Here is a 21,658-nt window from a genome sequence, read left to right as displayed (position 1 = left end):
AACAGAAAAAAACTGTTTCTGTAGGAAAGGTTGGCGCTTTGAAGATTTTTCAGCATTTTATTTCCGTCTTCAAAAGGTCCTGTTGCCGTTTTTAGATGAAGTAAACTGTGCCAGAAGAATTAAATTCTGATTTGTATTTATTTCTTGCATGCTTTCCTCCCTGTTGCTAATACCGCTCTTTAACTGTTCGCTCTGTTGGATGTGTGAAGCTGTAAAACATTCTAATTCAGGTTATTGTCTGTGTTGAAAAATGTAACTGTGTAATTAAAACATGAAATGAAGTCTCATCCATCCATCCATTATCTACACCGCTTATCCTAACGAGGGTCACAGGGGGCTGGAGCAGCATTCATACACTAAAAGATGCTTAAAAACAAACATCCATACACAGTGGGTCTCAAACTATTTTCATCTATTAAAATTTTTATTGAATCTTTTGAACAATCTGGCCAGGTTCTTCGACCTGTTAAACCCTAAGAACAGCCATTCAATGATTATAAACTAATGTTTGCAGCAAACGTTTACTGAAGATCCCAAAGTTTCCAACACCATATATGCAAGACTAAATTTTGGAGGAATGTGTAAAAAATGGTCAAGATTTCTAGAATATTTCAATTTGTTGTGCAGCCATAAAATTACTGTGGTTTTTGATTGACAATTCACTCAGTTTAATAAACATCATGTAGCTTCAGTAAAGACTTAGAGCAACTCAATATTTGAAATAGGGCTACTGTCAGACAGAATGGAAGATGCATTCTTCCAACCCTAAATTTATTTGAGAAGAAAAAAAGGGGAAAAGTGGATGGGTGAATAAATGTCAAGCAATGAAAAAGCACTATTTTCCTATTTCCTCTGTTTTCAAATTGACATTAAAATTGTAGAAAACCTTGTGGTAAAAACTGGCAGTACTTTCTTACATGCTTTTAAATTGGGATATTATGTTCTTTGTATACCCTTTGTCTTTTTCATATGCACGTATTTTTCCCATGGTGTATCAACAAAAGGGTTTTGACTTTATAATGCTGGCATATAAGGTTCCTTGTTATTTTAGCATGTCACAGTAAGAAAAGAACAGACAGCTGGTAAAAGAGGTAATCAGAAACACTCTCAAATCATAATAAAATTAATGCTAAATGAATTTCATTTAGTTGCGTCTGTGTCAGGGTCTTGGTATCGTGGATACTGGTTCACAATCACATTATCCTGACTTAGTGGGACTCTAGAATAGAAATCAATAACATTATTAATGTTAATGTTACTATGACAAGTCAAAATGACTGGCACAACGGGAAGAACAGGAAAAACACCTATTACTTTGATTTGAGAGTGCTCATGCATTATGGCAAGGTGGATAACCATATGCTAAACATTTAGTGACACCAGATAAATAGCCAATTTGTTTGGCTACACATTTGTAGTTGGTTACCAAGTGAAACCTGATAAACAAAGAGTGTATAAATCAATTTAATTGATTTCAATAGTGTTAATATTCAGGTGTTCGGGTCATATTTTAATAATTATATGACCAGAACATTACTAACATCCCTTCAGGTGCCTTACTTGAATTATGCACATTTTAAAAAGCATATATTCATGTAGCATTCTTAAAGGAGCAATTGGGGGGGATGTGGCCCGACATATAGCCAGAGGAAGGGGGCGTTCAGAGCCCCTTGTGCGGAGCTTCGTGCGTCTCTTTAACAGGTGATATCTATTAGCTTACCTCATATGCCGTCAGGTGTTGCGTTTGCGGCTCATCAAACGGTTTCTTTATTTCTATTGCGGTTTCCGCAAACTGCGCTGGGTTTTGCAGGTGCCATGTTTGAGTAGCAAGTATGGCGGAAAATCATCTGGAGTACGGCTACCTGGAGGACGAGTCCATCGGGGCGCATTTCACCGAGGACCCGGTGAGTATCATTGTGTCTGTGGGGAATGAAAGGGCGCGACGCGTTTGTTAGCATCAGCAGGTCATGCAAATGAGGACGGTGGATAGATGAGCGCAAACATAAACTATATGCAGTCGTCATATCACTGATAAATGCAAACCGACATCGATGAGCCACATCCCATATACAGCCAATCGGATGCAGTGCATGTCCGCATTTCCAGGATAAAACGGAGGCGTTGAACTCCTTGTTTCTCTGAATTCTACTGTGTGGTCCAGGCACCGACGTATTTGATGGTGCCCAATTTGGTTTAGGCTATAGGTATTGCTCAGAAATGTAAGGCCAGCTCTATGTGAGCCCTTGTATTGCTGGGCAATATGCCTAGATAATAAAATAATTGTGGCTGAATAACTTGGTTCTGGTAATCTTTAGGGGCTATCGGTGCACAAATAAATGACTGGCTTATTGGCCAAGCAGGCCACTCATTTATATGGTTTAAGCTATTTGTTTATAATATTGACAACATGAATCACCTATCACAAGTGAGTTAAATTTGTCACCCATCAGCAGATCCAGGGCCAGATTACTCTCATGTTTCACCCCTGTTGAAATCTATGGTGCAGGGCTGTTTTCATTATGTCACCAGGCACCTGGACACCAAATGGTATTCTGGAGCTGAAATGACTAGCAAAATAACTAATTGTTTGGCAGAAGATTCTCAACAACTCTGCTAATTGATTAATCATCTTATGTTCTTTTAAAAGAACAGTTCTAAAACCGTTCACTGGTACCAGCTTCTCAAAATTTCTCCATAGCTCTGTAAGTCAAGTCAAATTGCATGGGTCTAGTCTAGTGTCACAAATTTGCCTCAAACGGTTTTACAGTTTGCACAGCATATAACGACCTCGACTGGGTTAAGGGAACAATTTCCCAAGCTGGGCCCCTGGGTGTATGGACCAGTCGTTCGACTTGCCTACCTGGTGATCCAGCTTTGTAGCTTTTGAATGTTTAACTTCAGTTTAGTTTACAGTTGCTTCAAGTGGGTTTTCCATCCTTGTTTCTCAGGAGCTGGCAGCCATTAAGGCCCGGGTTCAAGAGCTGGAGATGGAAGAAGAGACAGAAAGACTAAAGGAAGAGGAGAGGTATGATGCCACAGACATGCAGCTCCTGACCAGCAGCCCTCAGCCTGGTAAGACAGACCTCGGGTCCTACTCACCATGTGTCCTCTTGTTGTGCCTCACTGGTGTACAGCTAAATACTTAGCATATATCTGGTAAGCCTCAAAGTGTACTTTAGCCAGGTGTGTGGCATTTCAGCCTTCAGTCAGGTGAGGTAACTGCATCCTTCACCATCTAGTTAATACCTGGGATACTGCACAGTGGTCAACAACAGTGCCTCATCGCTGCCAGGTGAGACAAAGCCGTGAACACCAGAGAACCGGAGGGGCCCTCTGTGCTGCCTGTAGCTGTTCTCTGCCTCTTTGTGTTTCCTCATTCCCTTCACTCTCCGTCCTCCCTTTTGGTTCCCCTTCAGAGCAAAGATGCAGTCAGGAAAGCCACATTCTGAGATATGTACTGTCAAAGATGATGCAAGAAATGCTGGTGCTGTACACTTCCAATGAAATAACACCCTGTGGAGATGGCATATTATATATCGTATACAGGTTTTCATTTCTTTTACAGGACCTTTCTACAATATGACTCCTGAGGAGAGGATAGATGCAGACAACAGATCAGTCTATGTAGGAAATGTAAGACTTGAATATCTCTTTACTTCACACTGAGCATTCTTGTTTTCACACCTCTGATCTGACACACTGTTATGCAACTCCCAGGTAGACTATGGTGCTACTGCAGATGAATTGGAGATCCATTTCAATGGCTGTGGTCCTGTGAACAGAGTTACCATTCTGTGTGACAGGTTCTCTGGCCATCCCAAGGGGTGGGTTCAGTTTGTGCATACAGTTGATAGTCTGTGCTCCCTGACACTGTTTGAGCATAGTATACAACTAAAACATGTTGGCATTCAAATTTATTTTTTGTCTTTTCTCTCTTCCCCTTTCATAGCTTTGCTTACATTGAGTTCTTGGATCGGGACTCTGTGCAGAGTGCTATTGGTTTGCATGAGACTTTGTTCAGAGGAAGAGTCCTTAAGGTGAGGAGCATTACACTACTCAGTGTTGAAGGGGAAATGCTCAAACTATTTCGCTACTCAAACTGTCAATTAAATGTCACTGTACTGGTTCCACATGCAGCCTATGAATGAGTAACATTTTAGGATTGGAGATATTTACATACAAGTAAATATGTGTTGGAGTTTTGCAAGAGGGGAAAAAAAGGCAGTGGGAGGCAAGTGTATAGTCTCGTACATGACCATTTCTACATTCAAGTCTCAGCTTTGGGGAGTGAGGAGGCTGAGGAAATGCAAGACCATACTTTGCATACATTTTGTTTTGGGTCACTGATGAAATGACACTCCCCTTTATCAGAAATCAGTTGGTGACTGGATGCTCAACATGAATGATAGGAGGAAAAGATGTTTTAAGTCCCCTCTCCTCCTGTTTTCCTCACATTTTACATGGGCAGGACTAAGATGCAAGCAAGGGGGAAAACAACTGCCCTTATAAGAGACTTGTGAGGTACCACTGAGATTTTGATTGGTTGAATTCAGGTGATGCCCATATATAGCTTGCTGTTTAGCACTTCCTCATATCATGAGTCATCACTGTCTCTTCTGTTGAATTGAGAACCATCACTTGACCCTGTGTGCTTCAGATAATCCAACTCACTGGTTGAAAGGTCAGGTAATCTGCCTTTTTACTCAGTGTTAATTTTAAAGCAAACCAGTTATAGGACCAATATCTTTAATTTTCTTGGTTTTGGGTTCTTTTAGATGCAAATTTCTTTCTATGCATAAAGACACTTTGGGTTTTTGTTTGGTCACTATTAAATGGCAAACATGGTATTTTTCTATAATACACAAGCATGAGATGTACAGAGGGTGGTATGATATAGTACTTTAAAAAAGACTACAGGGTATTATTTGTGCAACTATTAGTACATAGGCCCCCATGCAATTCAAAGTGTTTTACATAGGCAAAGAAAATGCTAATACAGAATAAAAATCAATTAAAACAGACAAAAGATAATCAGAGATTCAACTAATGCAGTAATAAGTTTGCCCAAATGCAACACTGGAAACAAAACTGCAGCAGAGAAACTGATCATAGACTCTGTCCTGTGTAGTTACAAAAACACAATGTGCTGTTGTGTTTAGATGAATTCAGATTGCCCACTGACCGTATCAATGTTTGGGATGTGGTGTGGTATATGCCCATCTTTAAATCGTTTCCATTTTGGGATAATAAACTGAATAATTTGTTTAAACTATACAAACATCCTATTCAGTACAGTAATGTCCTTTGACTTGCAGGTACTGCCGAAGAGGACAAACATGCCAGGAATCAGTACCACAGACAGAGGAGGGCACCAAGGAGGCCACGCCAGAAGAAGAGGCCGAGGTTACCGTCCACCCAGACACCATAACAACTCTCGTGGCAGGTTCCGGTACCAGTCTACCAGGCCACAACATCAAACACCTCACCCTTACAACGCAGGCTCCTCAGTGGGGAAGAGACAGTGGGGACACATGGACTGCCATGAACAGATGCAAAAACGCTACCCATGTCTTCTTCTCATCACGCCACCGTCTGAGGAAGTGGGGGCAGGGTCGAGTGACCAGCACTACCCCCAACAGCGCTAGTGCTACACCTGCATCATTCATCCTAAATGGGTGGACAGAAGTGATTTTTTTTATTTTAAAGAACAAAGGACTCGAGGCATTAGTTTTGCATTGTGTGAAAGGCACAGAATGGACAGCAGAGCTGACAGTTGCATCACTTCTCCATCTAGGTGAGACATGAAGACTGAGGTCGGCTGTGTTGCATTATACTCTTGTGTTGCTGTGAATGCATGGGACAATCCTTAGATTGTTATGCAGCTGTATCTCTTATGTTTGTGTATATACTGATTGCAAATGTTTTGTGTTGCTGCCTGCTATGTAATGTTTAAATCCTCCTAATGTGCAACTTCAATTCTTTATCTTAAGTGAATAAATAAAATACTGATCCAGTGCTCCACTTGTAGTAAAGTGACACATGTAGTGATGTGCAACAACAATCGGGTTTTAATTACACTTGACCATTTAAATTACCAAGGCAACTTGTAAACAAAGGATTAGGGGTGTTATATACAGTGGAAGCTCAGCAGAAGGAGTGAAGGGGATGTCAGCCAGTTTGTACCATCATTCCAGACACAATGCCATCAAAGGTCCTGGAGAATGAATAGAAAACAGTTACTGTTCAAAAAATGAAAAATCTTCAGATAATACTTGACATTAACAGATCTCAGAATAAACCCACTTTGACTGAATTGGGTCACCAGGATTGTGGAATGGGTTGCACATTACGTCAGTAAAAGAGTTGTGCAATTTTCTGAACATCTGGAAAAGAGCAAACAAAAGTTGTATTGAATTAAAACAAAATAAGCTAATGCCCAGTGTTCCTTTGAGAAGTGTTAAGTGCTTTGTCAGTTTAGTAATAAAGTGCGCTTGCAGATGCTCATCCTAAATCCAGCACTCCTTACTTTGACATGTTTATGGTAAGGACATTGCATGGTCACTTCAACCATGTGGCTGTAGTGAGCAATGTAGAAAAGTGCTTAGCCCATGAAAACAGCCATTTACAACAATATATTAGTGTAGCTTTCCTCATCTATAGGTTAATATCTGAAGCATACAGAGAACTAGAGCATTTAATACTTGTACACATTGTATAATCACAAATGTCCTGACAAAGAACCAAAATTGTGCTATGTACCCAACATTACAAATTTTGCATTTTGAGGATTCAATTTACTGGGCTGGGCCTGAACACATTTAAGCATATGAATGGCTTTACTTACACTTCTTATTTCATTGTCCCTTAATGATGTATTTGATGAATCAACGACAATGACAAATTTCACCTTGGAGTTGGTTACATACCCATATCTATTTTACTAGTCAAGGTTATTTGAATTTCTCCTTAAGGAACCATTCGTGGCAAAGGATTTTGCCACCTTAAACAGTTGAGGGGTATAAATTGGAATGCCCTATGATAATACACAAGTTGGTTTCAGTTCAAATTTAAGTGATGGGTCATCTTAATGAATTAAAGACCTAGCATAAAAGACAAAGTATCATGCTGTAGGAAATAATCTGGCAAACCGAAATGAAATGTTTGTGACTAATCTCTGAAGCAACAGTAAATGATGTATTAACCATTAATAAAGTCATTAATTACAACATATAAACTTTATAAATGCCTTGTCAAAAAGTGGCCAGTACTTGTAAATCAAGCACTGGGCTCACTTGCTTCGTAGATTGTCTGAACCTTTATCCTTGCATAATAAAAAAATAACTATACGAAATAAAGGATACACTTTGTAGTCTTCAGTGGGATAGAGCAGACCAAGGTAAAGCTCTCTCTGGTCTCCCAAGGATTTACCCACTGCTGAGATCTTCTCCTCCACCACGTCCAGAGACGTGTGCACTGTGTAGTGAAACTTCAGCTCATTTTGAGTTGGCACACTGCGAATATACAGCGGGTAGTTCTGGAAAAGCACGTGATGTTGTGCATTAAAAATACCACATTTAAACCACTTGTACACATTTTCAGCATAAATGCAGCAAACTATTACAGCGGCTCCCTTCAAAAAACGCTAATGTTGTTAGATCTCAAACATTTGTTAGCTCTGTTGGGGCATTTCAGCCCGTTGAACTTTCTGGCATATAGATAAAGGTTTTAAGATTTGTTGGAATACGGAAACTTTTAACAATAACAAACAGGCTTAAAATAAAACGTATAACAACAACACCAGCTACCTGTTTAGCGATCACTGCTATGCACACCGCCATATTAGCTTTCCTCCTCTCTGTCAGACAGTGTCACATGACACTTTACATCGTTCTTCCTCTTCCTCTTCCTCTTCTTTCGGCCAATTTATACATTATAGCCTACATGTTGTGTTATTCGTGTTGGCTGACCTATTCATATTGGGGGTTTGAAATGTCATTGATTTAAAGTATTTAATTAAGTATGGTCATTATTTTGATTCTTTGCGACCGATGTCAAATGTTACAAACGCATACAACATTTGAGAGAAGTCCCTGAATGCACCGAATTTCAAGAACTAATTTTACGGTTGCTTACAATTTGACAATTTAATTCCAGTATTGGCCAGTGAACAAAATGAAACTTAATCGAGCTAAACAAATACATTCTAAATCTAAATTAATTCAATAAAATGCCATGAAAGCTACTGCGCAATATGCGCAAATGTTGCGCTGAAGACTCGCATGAAGGCAAACAACATTTCCTCGAATGTGATGCTATTGCGCATATGACTACAGCACAGCAAAGCGAACGATGTCAACTTTAACTCTGACGCTCCTTAGTACAATAATATGTTGCTCTTTGACAGAACAGCCATCAAATGTTTCATCTCCAAACATTATCATCATGCTCATGGATGACGTAAGTTTTCTTATTTTTTTGTGCGTTTTCTTGTGACTAGTTCGTCACATCATCAGTAAAGTTCTTTGACTCAGCATTGAATGAATGCCATGTGTTTGTGTTTGGTCTTTCTTTGTAACGTTATTCTTTTTCTGTCTGCCTGCCTTTTCTGTTGGTTTGTGTTTGCATTGTGTTTCTGTACTTCTGGTTAGTCAAGTATGAACTCTGTAATAAAGACACAAAATACAAACACACACATATGGAGTCCATGCACACTAAATTAGAGTGACTAAAAAGAGTATTTTTAACAATTAAATTAAACCTAACCTAATTAAAATTAAGACTACTTCTCTTATAGTAGTAATAGCACAATCAAATGTGGACTATTAAATATCAGATCTCTCTCATCTAAATCTCTGTTAGTGAATGATTTGATAAGTGAACATCACATTGACTTAATTGTGTCTTACTGAAACATGTTCTTACAGCAGGAAGAATATGTCAGCCTAAATGAATCCACTCCACCTAGTCACAGTAACTGTCACATCCCTTGAAACACAGGCCGAAGTGGTGGTGTAGCAGCAATCTTTGACTCAAGCCTATTAATCAACCCTAGACCTAAACATAGTTATAACTCATTTGAAAGTCTCACCCTGAGTCTCTCACACCCAAACTGGAAAACTCAAAAGCCTGTTCTGTTTGTTATTGTATACCGTCCACCTGCTCCTTATTCAGAGTTTTTAAGTGAATTCTCAGACTTTCTGTCTGATTTAGTGCTTAGTACAGATAAAATAATCATAGTAGGCGACTTTAATATTCATGTAGATGCCGACAATGACAGCCTCAACAATGCATTCTGTTCATTATTAGACTCAGTTGGCTTCTCTCAAACTAAATAAACCCACTCACTGTTTTAATCACACTCTTGATCTGTAATACATTTGATACCATTGCCCCTCTGAAAAAGAAGGTAGTGAAACAGAGGAGGTTAGCGCCGTGGTACAGCTCGCAGCTCCGCTCCCTAAAGCAGGCATCACGAAAACTGGAAAGGAGGTGGCGCTCCACTAAGTCAGAAGAGTTTTTCATAGTCTGGAAAGATAGTTTAATAACATATAAGAAAGCCCTTCGTAGTGCCAGAACCGCATTTTATTCATCACTGATTGAGGAAAATAAGAACAACCCCAGGTTTCTTTTCAGCACTGTAGCCAGGCTGACAAAGAGCCACAGTGCTGTTGAGCTTAACATTCCCTTAGATCTCAGCAGCAATGACTTCATGAGCTTCTTTACAAATAAAATCACAACTATTAGAGAAAAAATTGGTCGGACCACTCCCACAGCTCTCGCAGATGTGCCATCTACTACAATGGCTTTAGAAACATCTGTAAGACCTCATTTATACTTGGACTACTTCTCCCCTATAGATCTCTCTGAGTTGACCTCAACAATTGCTTCATCTAAATCATCAACATGTCTCCTGGACCCCATCCCGACCAGGCTGCTCCAAGACGTCTTTCCCCTAATCAACACATCCATACTAGATCTGATTAACCTCTCTCTATTAACAGGTTATGTTCCACAGGCTTTTAAACTTGCAGTAATTAAACCTCTACTCAAAAAGCCTACTCTTGACCCAGGTGTCCTAGCTAATTATAGACCAATATCCACTCTCCCATTTATTTCCAAAATCCTTGAAAAAGCTGTTGCAAAGCAGTTATGTGACCACTTGCACAAGAATGATTTGTTTGAGGATTTTCAGTCAGGATTTAGAGTTCATCATAGTACAGAAACCGCATTGGTGAAAGTCACCAATGATCTTCTCCTAGCCTCGGACACAGGACTTGTCTCCATACTTGTCCTCTTAGATCTCAGTGCTGCTTTTGACACCATTGATCACAGCATCTTACTGCAGAGACTTGAACATGTTATTGGGATTAAAAGAACTGCGCTACGTTGGTTCAAATCTTATTTATCAGAAAGATTTCAATTTGTTCATGTTAATGACGAATGTTCCACACAAACTGAAGTTAGTCACGGCGTTCCACAGGGCTCTGTGTTAGGTCCAATTCTCTTCACTTTATACATGCTCCCTTTAGACAATATTATCAGGAAGCACAACATAAATTTCCATTGCTATACAGATGATACTCAATTATATTTGTCTGTGAAGCCAAATGAATCAGATCAGCTGGTCAAACTTCAAGCATGTCTTAAAGCCATAAGGGCCTGGATGACCTGTGATTTCTTACTTCTAAACTCTGACAAAACTGAAGTCATTGTGCTTGGGCCTGAAAACCTTAGAAATCTGCTATCTAATCATATAGTTACTTTAGATAACATAGCTCTTGCCTCCAGTACTACTGTGAGGAACCTTGGAGTCATTTTTGATCAGGATATGTCCTTTAAATCACACATAAACCAAGTCTCTAGAACTGCCTTCTTTCACCTGCGCAGTATTGCGAAAATCAGGAGCATCCTGTCTCAAAGTGATCCTGAAAAAGTGGTCCATGCATTTGTTACTTCCAGGCTGGGCTATTGTAACTCTTTACTATCAGGATGTCCAAGTAAGTCCCTAAAAGCCTCCAGTTAATCCAAAATGCTGCAGCCAGAGTACTGGCCACCAAGTTGTATTATGTGTGCTGTAGAGTAAAGGAAAGATAAAATTTTCACACGTCCCTACAATCTATGTGCAAAACGTGATCTTCTGCCATGTTAATCAACTCACTTCTGCTCCTCAGATGGGCTGGGGGGACCTAGGTGTCTTGGGACAGCCCTCCAAAGAGACCCCCAACCTGGATACCATGGCTGCTCAGGGCATGCTGCTGCCAAACTTCTACACTGCCAACCCCCTCTGTTCCCCATGTGAGTCAGCTGAAAATGTTGCAAAACACAGCCTGAAACAGCAGTTTTTATACATCAAGATATAGTCATTGCTATGCAGTCTCTCTGTGAGTCAACCTCATTTAACGGTTGAAAGAACACCTCAATAATGATTTAAATGTATAAACTATTGTATAATGCATACATGTAACCAAATACAGGGTTAAGTGGACACATTATTTGTTATCTCTGGTGTTTTTGAAGTATTTTTGTGATATTAAAAAAGAATTTAGAAGACAAACACAGAAAACCTAATGACTCTTTTCTAATGGCCTTTTTTTTCTGTCATTTTAACCACAGCTAGAGCTGCGCTTCTCACTGGGAGGCTGCCTGTCAGAAATGGTTTCTACACCACTAATGCTCACGCTAGAAATGGTACATTTTCAGACATTCCAGCTGCAAATAATGTCAGGTTTCTTATTACTCAGTGTATAATGTATAGTGTGTAATAAATTCATGTAACCAAAATTGTTTAACTTTTGTTATAGCATACACACCTCAGGAGATAGTGGGAGGAATCTCTAAGGAAGAGATTTTATTACCCCAGATGCTGAAGAAAAAGGGCTATGTCAGCAAGATAGTTGGCAAGTGGTGAGCTCTTAATCATTTTCTTGAATTCATGTTTTTAGAGGTTTCTGAAGTTTCAGAGGTTATTAAAGGTGACATGATGTTCACAGTATTAGGTTACATACCTGTTTTGAACAGGTTTCAAGCAACTTCAAGTGTATTTAAATAGTGTACTGAGGTGAATGGAAAATTATCACCTAGAAGTAGTTTACTCCAACCAGGAATCAAAATAAGTATATTGTGCTTCTGAAAATGGTGTGAAGAAGATCACATACTGTATATGTGATTTCCAGTAATGGTCTAAATGAAACATGCAAAACATGTAGTATGATCATTCAGTCATGGTGATCTTACAGTGGTTTGTCACTACAGGCATCTGGGCCACAGATCACAGTACCTTCCTCTGGAGAATGGTTTTGATGAATGGTTTGGCTCTCCAAACTGCCACTTTGGCCCCTACAACAACAGCATCACGCCCAACATCCCTGTCTACAACAACTCCGAGATGATTGGCAGGTTGTATCGCACACAAGCACTCAAGTATACATAACAGCAGACACAAAAGCAGGGGCTGGAAATCTTTTTTTTTTTTTTAAATCTTATTTCCCCATGACTCAGTGGAATAGTTTGACTGGCTGCTCTTCAGGATGAGTTGAGTGTCTCTCCTCCTCTTCCTTCTCTGTGCCAGCTGTGCTTGTATATTACATTTTCCGCCCATTTATTTTCCCCAAAACAGCCATATGTGTATTCAGGGTCACTGGAACTGGCAGCCGGGCGTGTTTTTCGCTTAGCCGTGGGTTTAATCAGTGCTGCATACTTGTGCTCTGGACGAACATACACACCCACATAGACACGTATAAAAACAGACACACGCCCTCAAGAGACAGCAGGTTGCGTTGGCTGTATGCGAGGACACCTGGAGGAAGTGAAGCGTAAGGAAGAGATATGCCTGTCACTGCTTCTCTGCTTGCCGCGCCATGCTTCAGCAACACCGCGTAACAGTTCCCTCTGCTCAGCTCTGCTGAGACTTCCCAAATATGTCTTTCACCAAAATCTCTGGCAAACATGGTCCACAAGAGGGAGATTTGCTTTCATTGTCTTAATGATAGTGTCTGCAATACTTTCAGTCACTTTGGAGGCAGATCAAAAGCTCTGACAGTTCCATCAAGTCATTGTTAAAGAATCATTTTATGTGGCTGAACAAGCAGAGGAGAAATGGCATGGTGTGGCTTCAGTAGGGATTCAGATGAAGGTTTATTTAATAAATCATGTCATCTCACTTTTTTTCCAGATACTATGAGGATTTTAAGATTGACCGGAAGACCGGAGAATCCAACCTCACACAGATATACTTGGAGGTAGTTTAAGGCTCACCTTTCCTTTTTAAGACTGTGTCTGTCTCCTGTAGTAGCATCCTTTCAGTGGAGCACATTATATCAGTACACTCAGTTTTGTTTTCTAGTAAAGTGATTCATAAAACAAAATAATATAGAATAGACTTTATTGCCTGCCACAGTGGAAAATTGTGTTTGGCTCACCAAAACACAAAAGCACAAAAACAAAGATCATCTATTTAACAAATTAAAGTCACCAATTAAAGCCTAATGTTAGCCCATGATCAGTACTGTGCTTTTGAAACCATTTGAGAGAGGCGTTGATTCAACTGGATGATCATTTTAGAGGCTGTAATTATTGGTGCTGTTGAATTGCATGGCATTATGCAGAAAGATATTTCTGTTATTTAGCCTGCTGGTCTCACTGATATAAATGGGGTGAACAAAATAATAGAAACACTTGTTAGTATTATTGTATGTAGTATTCAACAGCATCGCTAGATCTTCCAAAATAATTGGAATCAACACCCCTGTAAAATGGTTTCAACCAGAAACCGAACACTGTCACCTTCATGGAGGGAGGATTTTTTTCAGGACTATTGTATTAGATGGAATTTTAGCTAATAAACTGACAGCTGCATTTCTGTCAAATATTATAAGGTATGCATAATTAAATGATCTGTGCTCATTAATACATTTGCTGCTCCGCTAATGTGAGTCTGTTGGTGATGGGCTATGAAGTGTTCACACAGTCCTCCACACTTGTCTTTCAGAGCTCATTATCAAGTCTTTTACACATGCCTAAATGAAGATAAACTAACATTGCATTCATAGATGTAACTCTTGTATGTGTGCGTTGTCCATGTGCTATGCAGGCTTGGCGGTTGATTTCTGCTGTTGTTTCTTCCGTCAACATTATTACAAAAATCGATTGTTTGTACTGTATTTTTGAATTGATTTAGAATTGTAGAAGATAGGAATTGTGATTCTGATGTCAATAGATTTTTTTTTCTCCCACCCCTAATATTTAAGCAAATAATAGAAAAAATAGATAAAAAAACAGCTTTGATTACAAGAAGTCAAATTGCTCATACCTGGGTGCTTTACTCAAGCACAGTTAAAGCCCTCCCCTTTTGCAGTGCTCAGGTTCTTTGTCCAAACCAGGGAGTGCCACCAGGTAAGAACAATAAAAGAGAACCATGACTTGCAAGTTGCAACCACATTTCCCTAACGGACAGAAGCAAATCTATTTCTGCAGGATAAGGCTTGAGATCCGTGTTTAGTGATAGAAACAAGCAGACGATACATTTCAGGAAACTGATTGTTGTTAAAATCCAGACAAGTCAGGTGTGTGCACCTACCCAGCCCATCTATCACAATCTCTAATTACACCCTGCTGTTCTGTTCTACTTCATGTAGGTAGATTTACTAAAACTAATGACATTTAATACAACAGCCATGCACCAAGTTCACTGTAATGTTGTTTTTGTTGAAATTGTTGGGTGTTTCTAATATTAAGTCTACCTTCCATAATTGAATGGAAAAAAGTTTCCTCTCGGTACATCATTTCAACAGCACTGCAAATCCAAGCCCTAAAATGATCATAAAGTTGAATTAACACCTTGAGTCATGCTAATATACTGACAACTGGGTGTACCACCTACTCAAAACATAGTAAGAATTAGCATGTGATATGCAAATGATGAGGTTATAGACTTTATGCAGCTTGACAGCAGTACTATGAGGGTGCCTACAGTACGTTTTTTTTAACACCAGTGCTGACAGTGTTGTGACAGTCTCTCATGCCTCCCACCTCTACAGGAAGGTCTTGACTTCATACTTCGTCAGACTAAGGCCCGAAGGCCATTCTTTCTCTACTGGGCAGCCGATGCCACTCACGCCCCCGTCTATGCCTCCGAACGCTTCCTAGGGAAGAGCCAGAGAGGACGGTACATTATATCCTTACTGACTCTTTTAATAGCACACAGCCTAGCAGATGCTTGGGTTATAAATGAAGGTGTTTCTCATGGTGACTGATTTGAGCTGTGATTGGCTGTGTGTTGTAGGTATGGAGATGCAGTGATGGAACTGGACTACAGCGTTGGTCAGATCTTGTCATTGCTGCGGACTCTGGGCATTGAAAATAATACCTTTGTCTTCTTCACTTCAGACAATGGAGCTGCTCTGGTATCGGCCCCGTATGAAGGTAGATTTTACATATCACACTTACCCTAACACTTAACCATCATAACTAAATTCCCAACCCTAACCTCAACCTGATTTTAACCATAATGCTAAAGCCAAGTTTTAACCTTCAAACAGCCCCAGAATGCCCCCACTTCATCTCACAATGTCTAGCCATACAAATACACTTCATCATTTTTGCCAGGGTTTTTTTCTGTCGTGTGTGTGTGATTTGATATTTGTGCTTCTGATTCCTCAGGTGGCAGTAATGGGCCATTCCTCTGTGGGAAGGAGACCACCTTTGAAGGGGGCATGAGGGAGCCTGCCATTGCCTGGTGGCCTGGACACATCAAAGAAGGCACAGTAAGAATTCCTCGGGGATCTAAAGCTTTTACCAAATAAAGCCTCCAAACAATCATTCACTAAATCCCCAGCATCTTCTCTAGAGATCAGACTAGTCTTAGACCTGGGATCCAGAGCCTTTTTTTTTTAAAGCACTGTTGCTCCCTAATGTTGCACCTGTCAACAGGTACCAGGAACTTTGTAATACTGTGAATCAATTTGAGAGTACAGGAATCATCATTTCACTAATCCTCTCTTTTAAATACTTGTTGCTTTTAGTTTTATTTGTGTATCATTTACCACTTTATGAGCATGCATGCTGACCCTTGCACAATAACCAGTTAATCTTAACTATGTTCAACATCTGTGAAATGATTGAACTCCAGAAACGGTAAAGATAAACTGTGTGATTTTGGCCACTAAGTGTGTGGGAGATTTTTCCACTGTTTCATCAAATATTTTTGGCTGGAATTAATGTCCCAACTATCTCTCTTTTCCCTTCTCCCTCCTCAATTTAAGCCCCCCACCCACACTGTGATCCCCTAAGTCTGTGCGTTCTGCAAATGACTTTTAATTGTATTAGGGGCAGCTGTGACACAGGGCTGTGACGCAGAGGGATTTGGCAGAGGAGTGAGCAGAGGCTGCTGTCTGCAGTAAGCCTTGCCCCTGGCTCATCTCACAGGGGTGTGCTGGGGCCTGATAGCACAGCAGAGTAGTGAGGGAGATGGGGATTGGGAACGTCTTAAGCGGCTAATCTGTTTGTGTGTTTGCTGAGGTTGGATTGAGCCGTAATGAGGACTTCAGTATCTGAATATGCCAGGCGTTCAGGATAAAGGAACGGGAGGGGCGGAGAGGGGGCTCAGGGCAGGTGTAGAAAAAGAAGAGGAGGAGGAATGCTAAAGAAGCTGGCACTGCCACACTGCCAGGAACGTAGTTGAGTTCGCAAGGCTTTCCTGCACCTGTGCAACATTATAACTGACCAGTGTGTTTGTCTATACATGTACAAGTATACAGAACATGTCTAATTTTTGTTTGCTCCTACATGCTTAAATATACAGGTTATGCATACTTTTGTATATATTAAATGCTGGATTAGTCGTATGTGTGACAGATAACTTTCTAGATGAGTGGAAGAGACAGATGCACCAGTGCAGGACATCGTACAGCACCTGTGTGTGTTAGAATTTGCAGTTGTGCCTTGGCTGTGAGAATGATGGTGTGTAGATCCTCCCTGAAGATCTCAGAGGTTATGATGACAGAGCTGCTTTGTTGGAGCTACTGTACTTTACAGCTGTGGATTTATCACTCTGTGCTGCTGAGGAGAGGACAGACCAGACACAGGGTTGGCCCATCTCTTATTATGTAGTCTTATGAAATCGTTGTTGAGCTGAGCATTGAAAAGTCCTTAGGCTATTAGGGCAAAATAGTGGAGACATTGAACAGCAATTCAAGCCTTTTTTTTTAAACAGGTTTTTTTGTGCCGACTGAGCACTGTGTGTGTACGATATTACGATGAGGAGATGAGCATTTTGGGTGACAGAAAGACCACTGTGCATTTCCTTCCATCTTAGACAGCACTCCCTTTATCTGTGGATGCATCTGAGTAATACAATTAATTTAAGTGAATAGTGTGAATATGCAAGTAGTTAATTAATTAGCTATTCACTCATGTTTAAAGGAAAGGAAAGAGGTGTATAGGAATTAAGGAGCTCTGTTGGTCTGAAACAGGTGCAGACTCAGCATTCTGCTAGTGCCGGAGAGGGGCGAGGGGCCGTGATAATTAGGGCTGGTGGCTATATGAACAAAGATGTGGAGGTGGGTGGGGTGCTGGCCCCACAGTACTGTTGAACATCACAATCCCTTTTGTTGCGCTTTATCGGGCAGAGGGAAATAGACAGGGATAGAAGCACTGCCTCCTCAGATAACCGACATCACCACTCACGGCACAGGCAAAATTTAGAGAAAGAGAAGGAAAGAGAATGTGACATTAATAAAGAGTGATGAGCTGATGATGGAGCTGTGTAGACTGCAAAAGAGGGCAGAGCTAATAAAGGAAGAAAAAACAATGGCAACTCATGAGATAGTTTGAAGGCTTTGAGATTTGGGTGTGCAAGTTATTACCAACTAAATGTCAGCTGTGCTTCTTCTTGTGTCCTTTTGTCCTGTCTTTTTAAATGGTTTGTTTGTTTGCGTGAGGGGAACTTAAAAAATTGAAGTAAAGGACTAAATCTGTTAGTGTTTGTGTATGTGTGTGAAAAAGAGTGTCTGGATGAGCAGATAGATCCTGGAATGCATTGCAGAGCCTTTTCTGTGGATACAGAAGAACAGGGAATTCATTTCAGTGCTTAGGAGTTTGTGTGTGTCTGTGTCTGTGTCTGCGTCTGTGTCTGCATGTGTGCTGGCTGCCGATAGGAGCACAGCGGCACATGGCGGTGCAGCTGCAGAGGCCTGATAGCGCTATCTGATTGTAAGCGCACCGTCTCCCTCTAAGGCTCGCTCAGGAGAGAATGGAACGGAAGATCAAGGATGACAGCGAAAAAATGGCATTTTATCTGAAAATAGTTCAAAGTTTATAAATAAAATAAAGCTTTTCACTGGGGCTGGAAGAAGGAGATAAAACACCAGCTCCCTCCAGCCCCAGCCGCCTGCTTGCCCGGGCCTTGTCCTCTTCCTACTTCCTCTTCTTTTTTTTTGCTCATTCTTTTTCTTTTTTCCCCCAAAAAACTCATTTACAAAGACAGCATTTTGGAGGCTTTATAATAAATCTGCAAGCAGAGATTAGAGAGGAGACTGAAGAAATACACCTCATTTCTACGTGCGTACACACAGCGACACATGCAAACATCCTGCCGTGACCATGCATTGTTACCTTGGTTGTGTTCATTATGAAATTCCAGCATAAAATAGCTTGTGGTTTTACTGGAGCATAAAACAGTTCTTAATTTGTCACTGTGATTTTCTGTTTGTGTATATAGCAAGGTGGTTTTTTAATTTATTTTTGCAGGTGAGCTACCAATTGGCCAATGTCATGGACCTGTTCACCACCAGTTTGGCTCTAGCCGGCATTAGCCCCCCTGATGATAGAGCCATGGATGGACTGGACCTGACACCAGTTTTCACTCCAAAACAGGTGTGTACATACACGAGCTGTTACAGGATGTTACTAGTGGACTAGAGCTGAGTTGGGAGAGCATTACTGGTTTTGAAAAGAAGTAAACAAAGCCATGCTAGCAATGTGATTCTAGGTCAGTCAGTCCACCACTTTGGTTCAAACTGAAGTATCTCAACAGGTTTTAACATCTTGAATTACAGTGCAGTTTTGTACAGATTTTGTTGTAAACTTTGGTGACTTGACTTTTCTTTAGGTCAAAAGTTTTTGTCCTACAGTATACTTATCCTACATACCAAATATCTGCAAAATTAATGATGTTCTCGTCAATGTCAGCTGCTAAGATTAATTATAATCAATAGTAATTATTAGCAGATGCTAAGCATTGAGACAGTGAACATGGTAAACATTAAATCTTATTGTGAGCATGGTGACATTAGCTTTTAGCTCAAACCTCTGCTTTGTCCAAGTACAGCCTCACGGTGGATTTTAAGTGTAAGCATTTGTCCAGTTTCTCACAAATACAGCTGGGAAACAAAGATCTGAGCATTATTTCTCTATCCTCTCGACCTCAACAGGCCAATCTTCTATTACCGTGGGAATGAGCTGATGGCTGTGAGGCTTGGACAATACAAGGCTCATTACTGGACCTGGAGCAACTCATGGGAGGAGCTGGAAATGGTAAGACTCCCTTCTAACACAGCAACTCTCTCATCTCTGTTTCCTCAGTTCTTGATTTGCACATCTACGTCCTCCCTCTTTGTCTCTCCTAATCTAACTCAAACACACAAACACTTTCACTGTTGGTGTTATCTAGAAAACGGCTCATCAGTTGACTGCTGTGTACATCAGAGCGTAATGAATATTAATGAAGAGCCCCCACATCAGCGAACTTACATCATTCATCAACAAGCTGACTTGTTTGTTCTAACTCCAGTGGAGATTTTCTTCCTCTCCATTTACCATCAGTCCCTGTTGTAGACCTGTTCTTTTGGCATCACAGAGCTGAAAAAGAAGAAAGCCAGATACCAGCAGTATCTCTCTGCCATAATTACATAAACTCGGCGCTGATTAAATGTGAAATCTGACATTTGAGAAACAGAGTAGTGTAGTCATTCTTTCTCTTCTATGTCCAAAACAGTCTTCTTGTCCTCCCTCCATGCCTTTGCTTTTCCTGTGATCCAGTTTGTTTTATGCCCCATCGGTCGCTTAAATTGCTCTCTCCTTCAGGGCCGCTGAATCAATAGCAGCCTTCTTTATCAACCCATGTGAACTGAAGTGGAACTTCACAAATAATGGCATCTGATTGCTTGTGAGTTGCCTATCGATTGGTGTGTGTCCATGAAAGAGAGAGAAAGGACGAGGGAAAACCTGCACATGTTAAATCCCCAGTGTGCTTCATATTGTTATTGTTGAATCCTTAAACTGGAAACCCACAATATATTTCATCAGCATGAAACATGAAAACAGTTTATATACTCACAGACTTTGGATCAAGTGTTTTGTAAATCGGCTTTAGAAGAAAAATGTTCTAAGGTCATTGTTTGCCTTTTTTGGTAAGAGTACACTGGATTAATGATCATTCCTACTCTTTTATCCACCTATAAAATTATGTTGATCCTAAAATCCGCACACAGATTATAGTTTAACCTGCCTTTAAAAAGAAATATACAATCAAACTCATTTTACTTCAGTAAAACATGTTTTCCTGCTTGCTCCTCAGCTTTGCTACAGTAATATTTCTTGCCCGTGGTGAAAAATAAACAAGGGAAGGTGTCTCTGTGAAAAGAATGAAATTACAGGTTAAAGGGTGTGAAATGCATTGCTCTGTCCTGGCTGTGGTCATGCAGCTCAGCCATGAGGAAAATGAGAAATTCCATGGGCTCTCTAACACATTCTGAAGAGGTTGTAGTGATGTTAATACTATGAAATGTAGTTTATCATGAATGTGGCTCCTTTGGATCTGAGTTGCTGAATAAGCTATGCTGATGTAAGAGCACTGTTCCAGCTGTAAGGCTCGATGATGAATGAAAAATGAAAATGACTTGTTTCCTGGGCATCTGTTAAGCTCTTATAAGACCAATCAACATTTAGCAAGTGGCCCGCAGTAGTGGCAGAAGCAGTAAGTAATGTGACCTCTGTGACTGATAGAGTATTATGTATGACAATTTTAGATTGTGAGTACTGGTGCATCCATTTTAATGTTGTAGCTGGTTGAGGTGGGGCAAGTTTATCTACTTTACATACAGTTACAGTAGCTAATGGCGTCTAGTGGGGTGTGCTCCTCCACGGAGTAACAAGAAAAACCATGAGATGATTAATGGGGAAAGAGAAGAAAAAGGGTTCTGTTACACAAGTGTAATTTCTGAGACGTTTCTTTTACATTTGTTTTTGGTGAAATACTGAATAATGTTGCCTCTTTTAGCATCATGTCTCTGCTAACAGCTCAGACATGTGAAACGTGACAGGGGTCCCAAGCAGAGACCGCTGTTTGTGGAGGGGGTCACAAGGTTGGGAATTACAGGTTTAATCATAAACCTGCATTTAGTTTTTTTAATGAAAAATCTAAACCTAATGGGCGCTACAGATGTTATACAGTGCCTTGCGAAAGTATTCGGCCCCCTTGAACTTTGCGACCTTTTGCCACATTTCAGGCTTCAAACATAAAGATATAAAACTGTAATTTTTTGTGAAGAATCAACAACAAGTGGGACACAATCATGAAGTAGAACGAAATTTATTGGATATTTCAAACTTTTTTAACAAATAAAAAAACTGAAAAATTGGGCGTGCAAAATTATTCAGCCCC

At 40.3% G+C, this 21,658-nt stretch overlaps 3 protein-coding genes across 4 annotated transcripts in view; 2 read left to right on the top strand and 1 right to left on the bottom strand.

Annotated features, from left to right (window-relative positions):
- Window positions 1-1,736: 1,736 nt before the first annotated feature.
- pabpn1l (PABPN1 like, cytoplasmic) lies at window positions 1,737-6,016 on the top strand. The gene is made up of 6 exons (XM_020610934.1): window positions 1,737-1,904; window positions 2,949-3,072; window positions 3,566-3,633; window positions 3,718-3,824; window positions 3,950-4,037; window positions 5,316-6,016. Exons 1-6 carry the CDS (start codon window positions 1,833-1,835, stop codon window positions 5,643-5,645), a joined length of 789 nt encoding a protein of 262 aa, XP_020466590.1. The 5' UTR covers window positions 1,737-1,832; the 3' UTR covers window positions 5,646-6,016.
- Window positions 5,897-7,909, bottom strand: trappc2l (trafficking protein particle complex subunit 2L). Of its 2 annotated transcripts, XM_020610975.1 has the most exons (5): window positions 7,806-7,907; window positions 7,362-7,534; window positions 6,845-6,932; window positions 6,304-6,383; window positions 5,897-6,214 (listed from the first exon to the last, which is right to left on the bottom strand). In XM_020610975.1, the coding sequence occupies exons 1-5, from the start codon at window positions 7,836-7,838 to the stop codon at window positions 6,169-6,171; spliced, it is 420 nt and encodes a 139-aa protein (XP_020466631.1). In that variant the 5' UTR covers window positions 7,839-7,907; the 3' UTR covers window positions 5,897-6,168. The 2 variants fall into 2 exon arrangements, with proteins under 2 accessions (XP_020466631.1, XP_020466640.1); XM_020610984.1 differs by lacking the exon at window positions 6,845-6,932 and having other exon boundaries at window positions 7,364-7,534; window positions 7,806-7,909.
- A 103-nt stretch (window positions 7,910-8,012) lies between these two features.
- Window positions 8,013-21,658, top strand: part of galns (galactosamine (N-acetyl)-6-sulfatase) — a 22,118-nt gene continuing 8,472 nt past the window's right edge. The window contains 11 exon segments of the mRNA XM_020610998.1: window positions 8,013-8,457; window positions 11,172-11,295; window positions 11,614-11,688; window positions 11,802-11,904; window positions 12,253-12,396; window positions 13,172-13,238; window positions 15,036-15,163; window positions 15,281-15,420; window positions 15,658-15,761; window positions 18,745-18,852; window positions 19,390-19,530. Coding sequence (XP_020466654.1) covers window positions 8,350-8,457; window positions 11,172-11,295; window positions 11,614-11,688; window positions 11,802-11,904; window positions 12,253-12,396; window positions 13,172-13,238; window positions 15,036-15,163; window positions 15,281-15,420; window positions 15,658-15,761; window positions 18,745-18,852; window positions 19,390-19,530 — 1,242 coding nt within the window. The 5' untranslated portion in view covers window positions 8,013-8,349.

This window comes from Monopterus albus, unplaced genomic scaffold (assembly GCF_001952655.1).
Source record: "Monopterus albus unplaced genomic scaffold, M_albus_1.0 scaffold4.1, whole genome shotgun sequence".
Classification (NCBI taxonomy): domain Eukaryota; kingdom Metazoa; phylum Chordata; class Actinopteri; order Synbranchiformes; family Synbranchidae; genus Monopterus; species Monopterus albus.
Note: the sequence above shows the minus strand (reverse complement) of the source record. Positions and strands in the feature narration are given on the sequence as shown.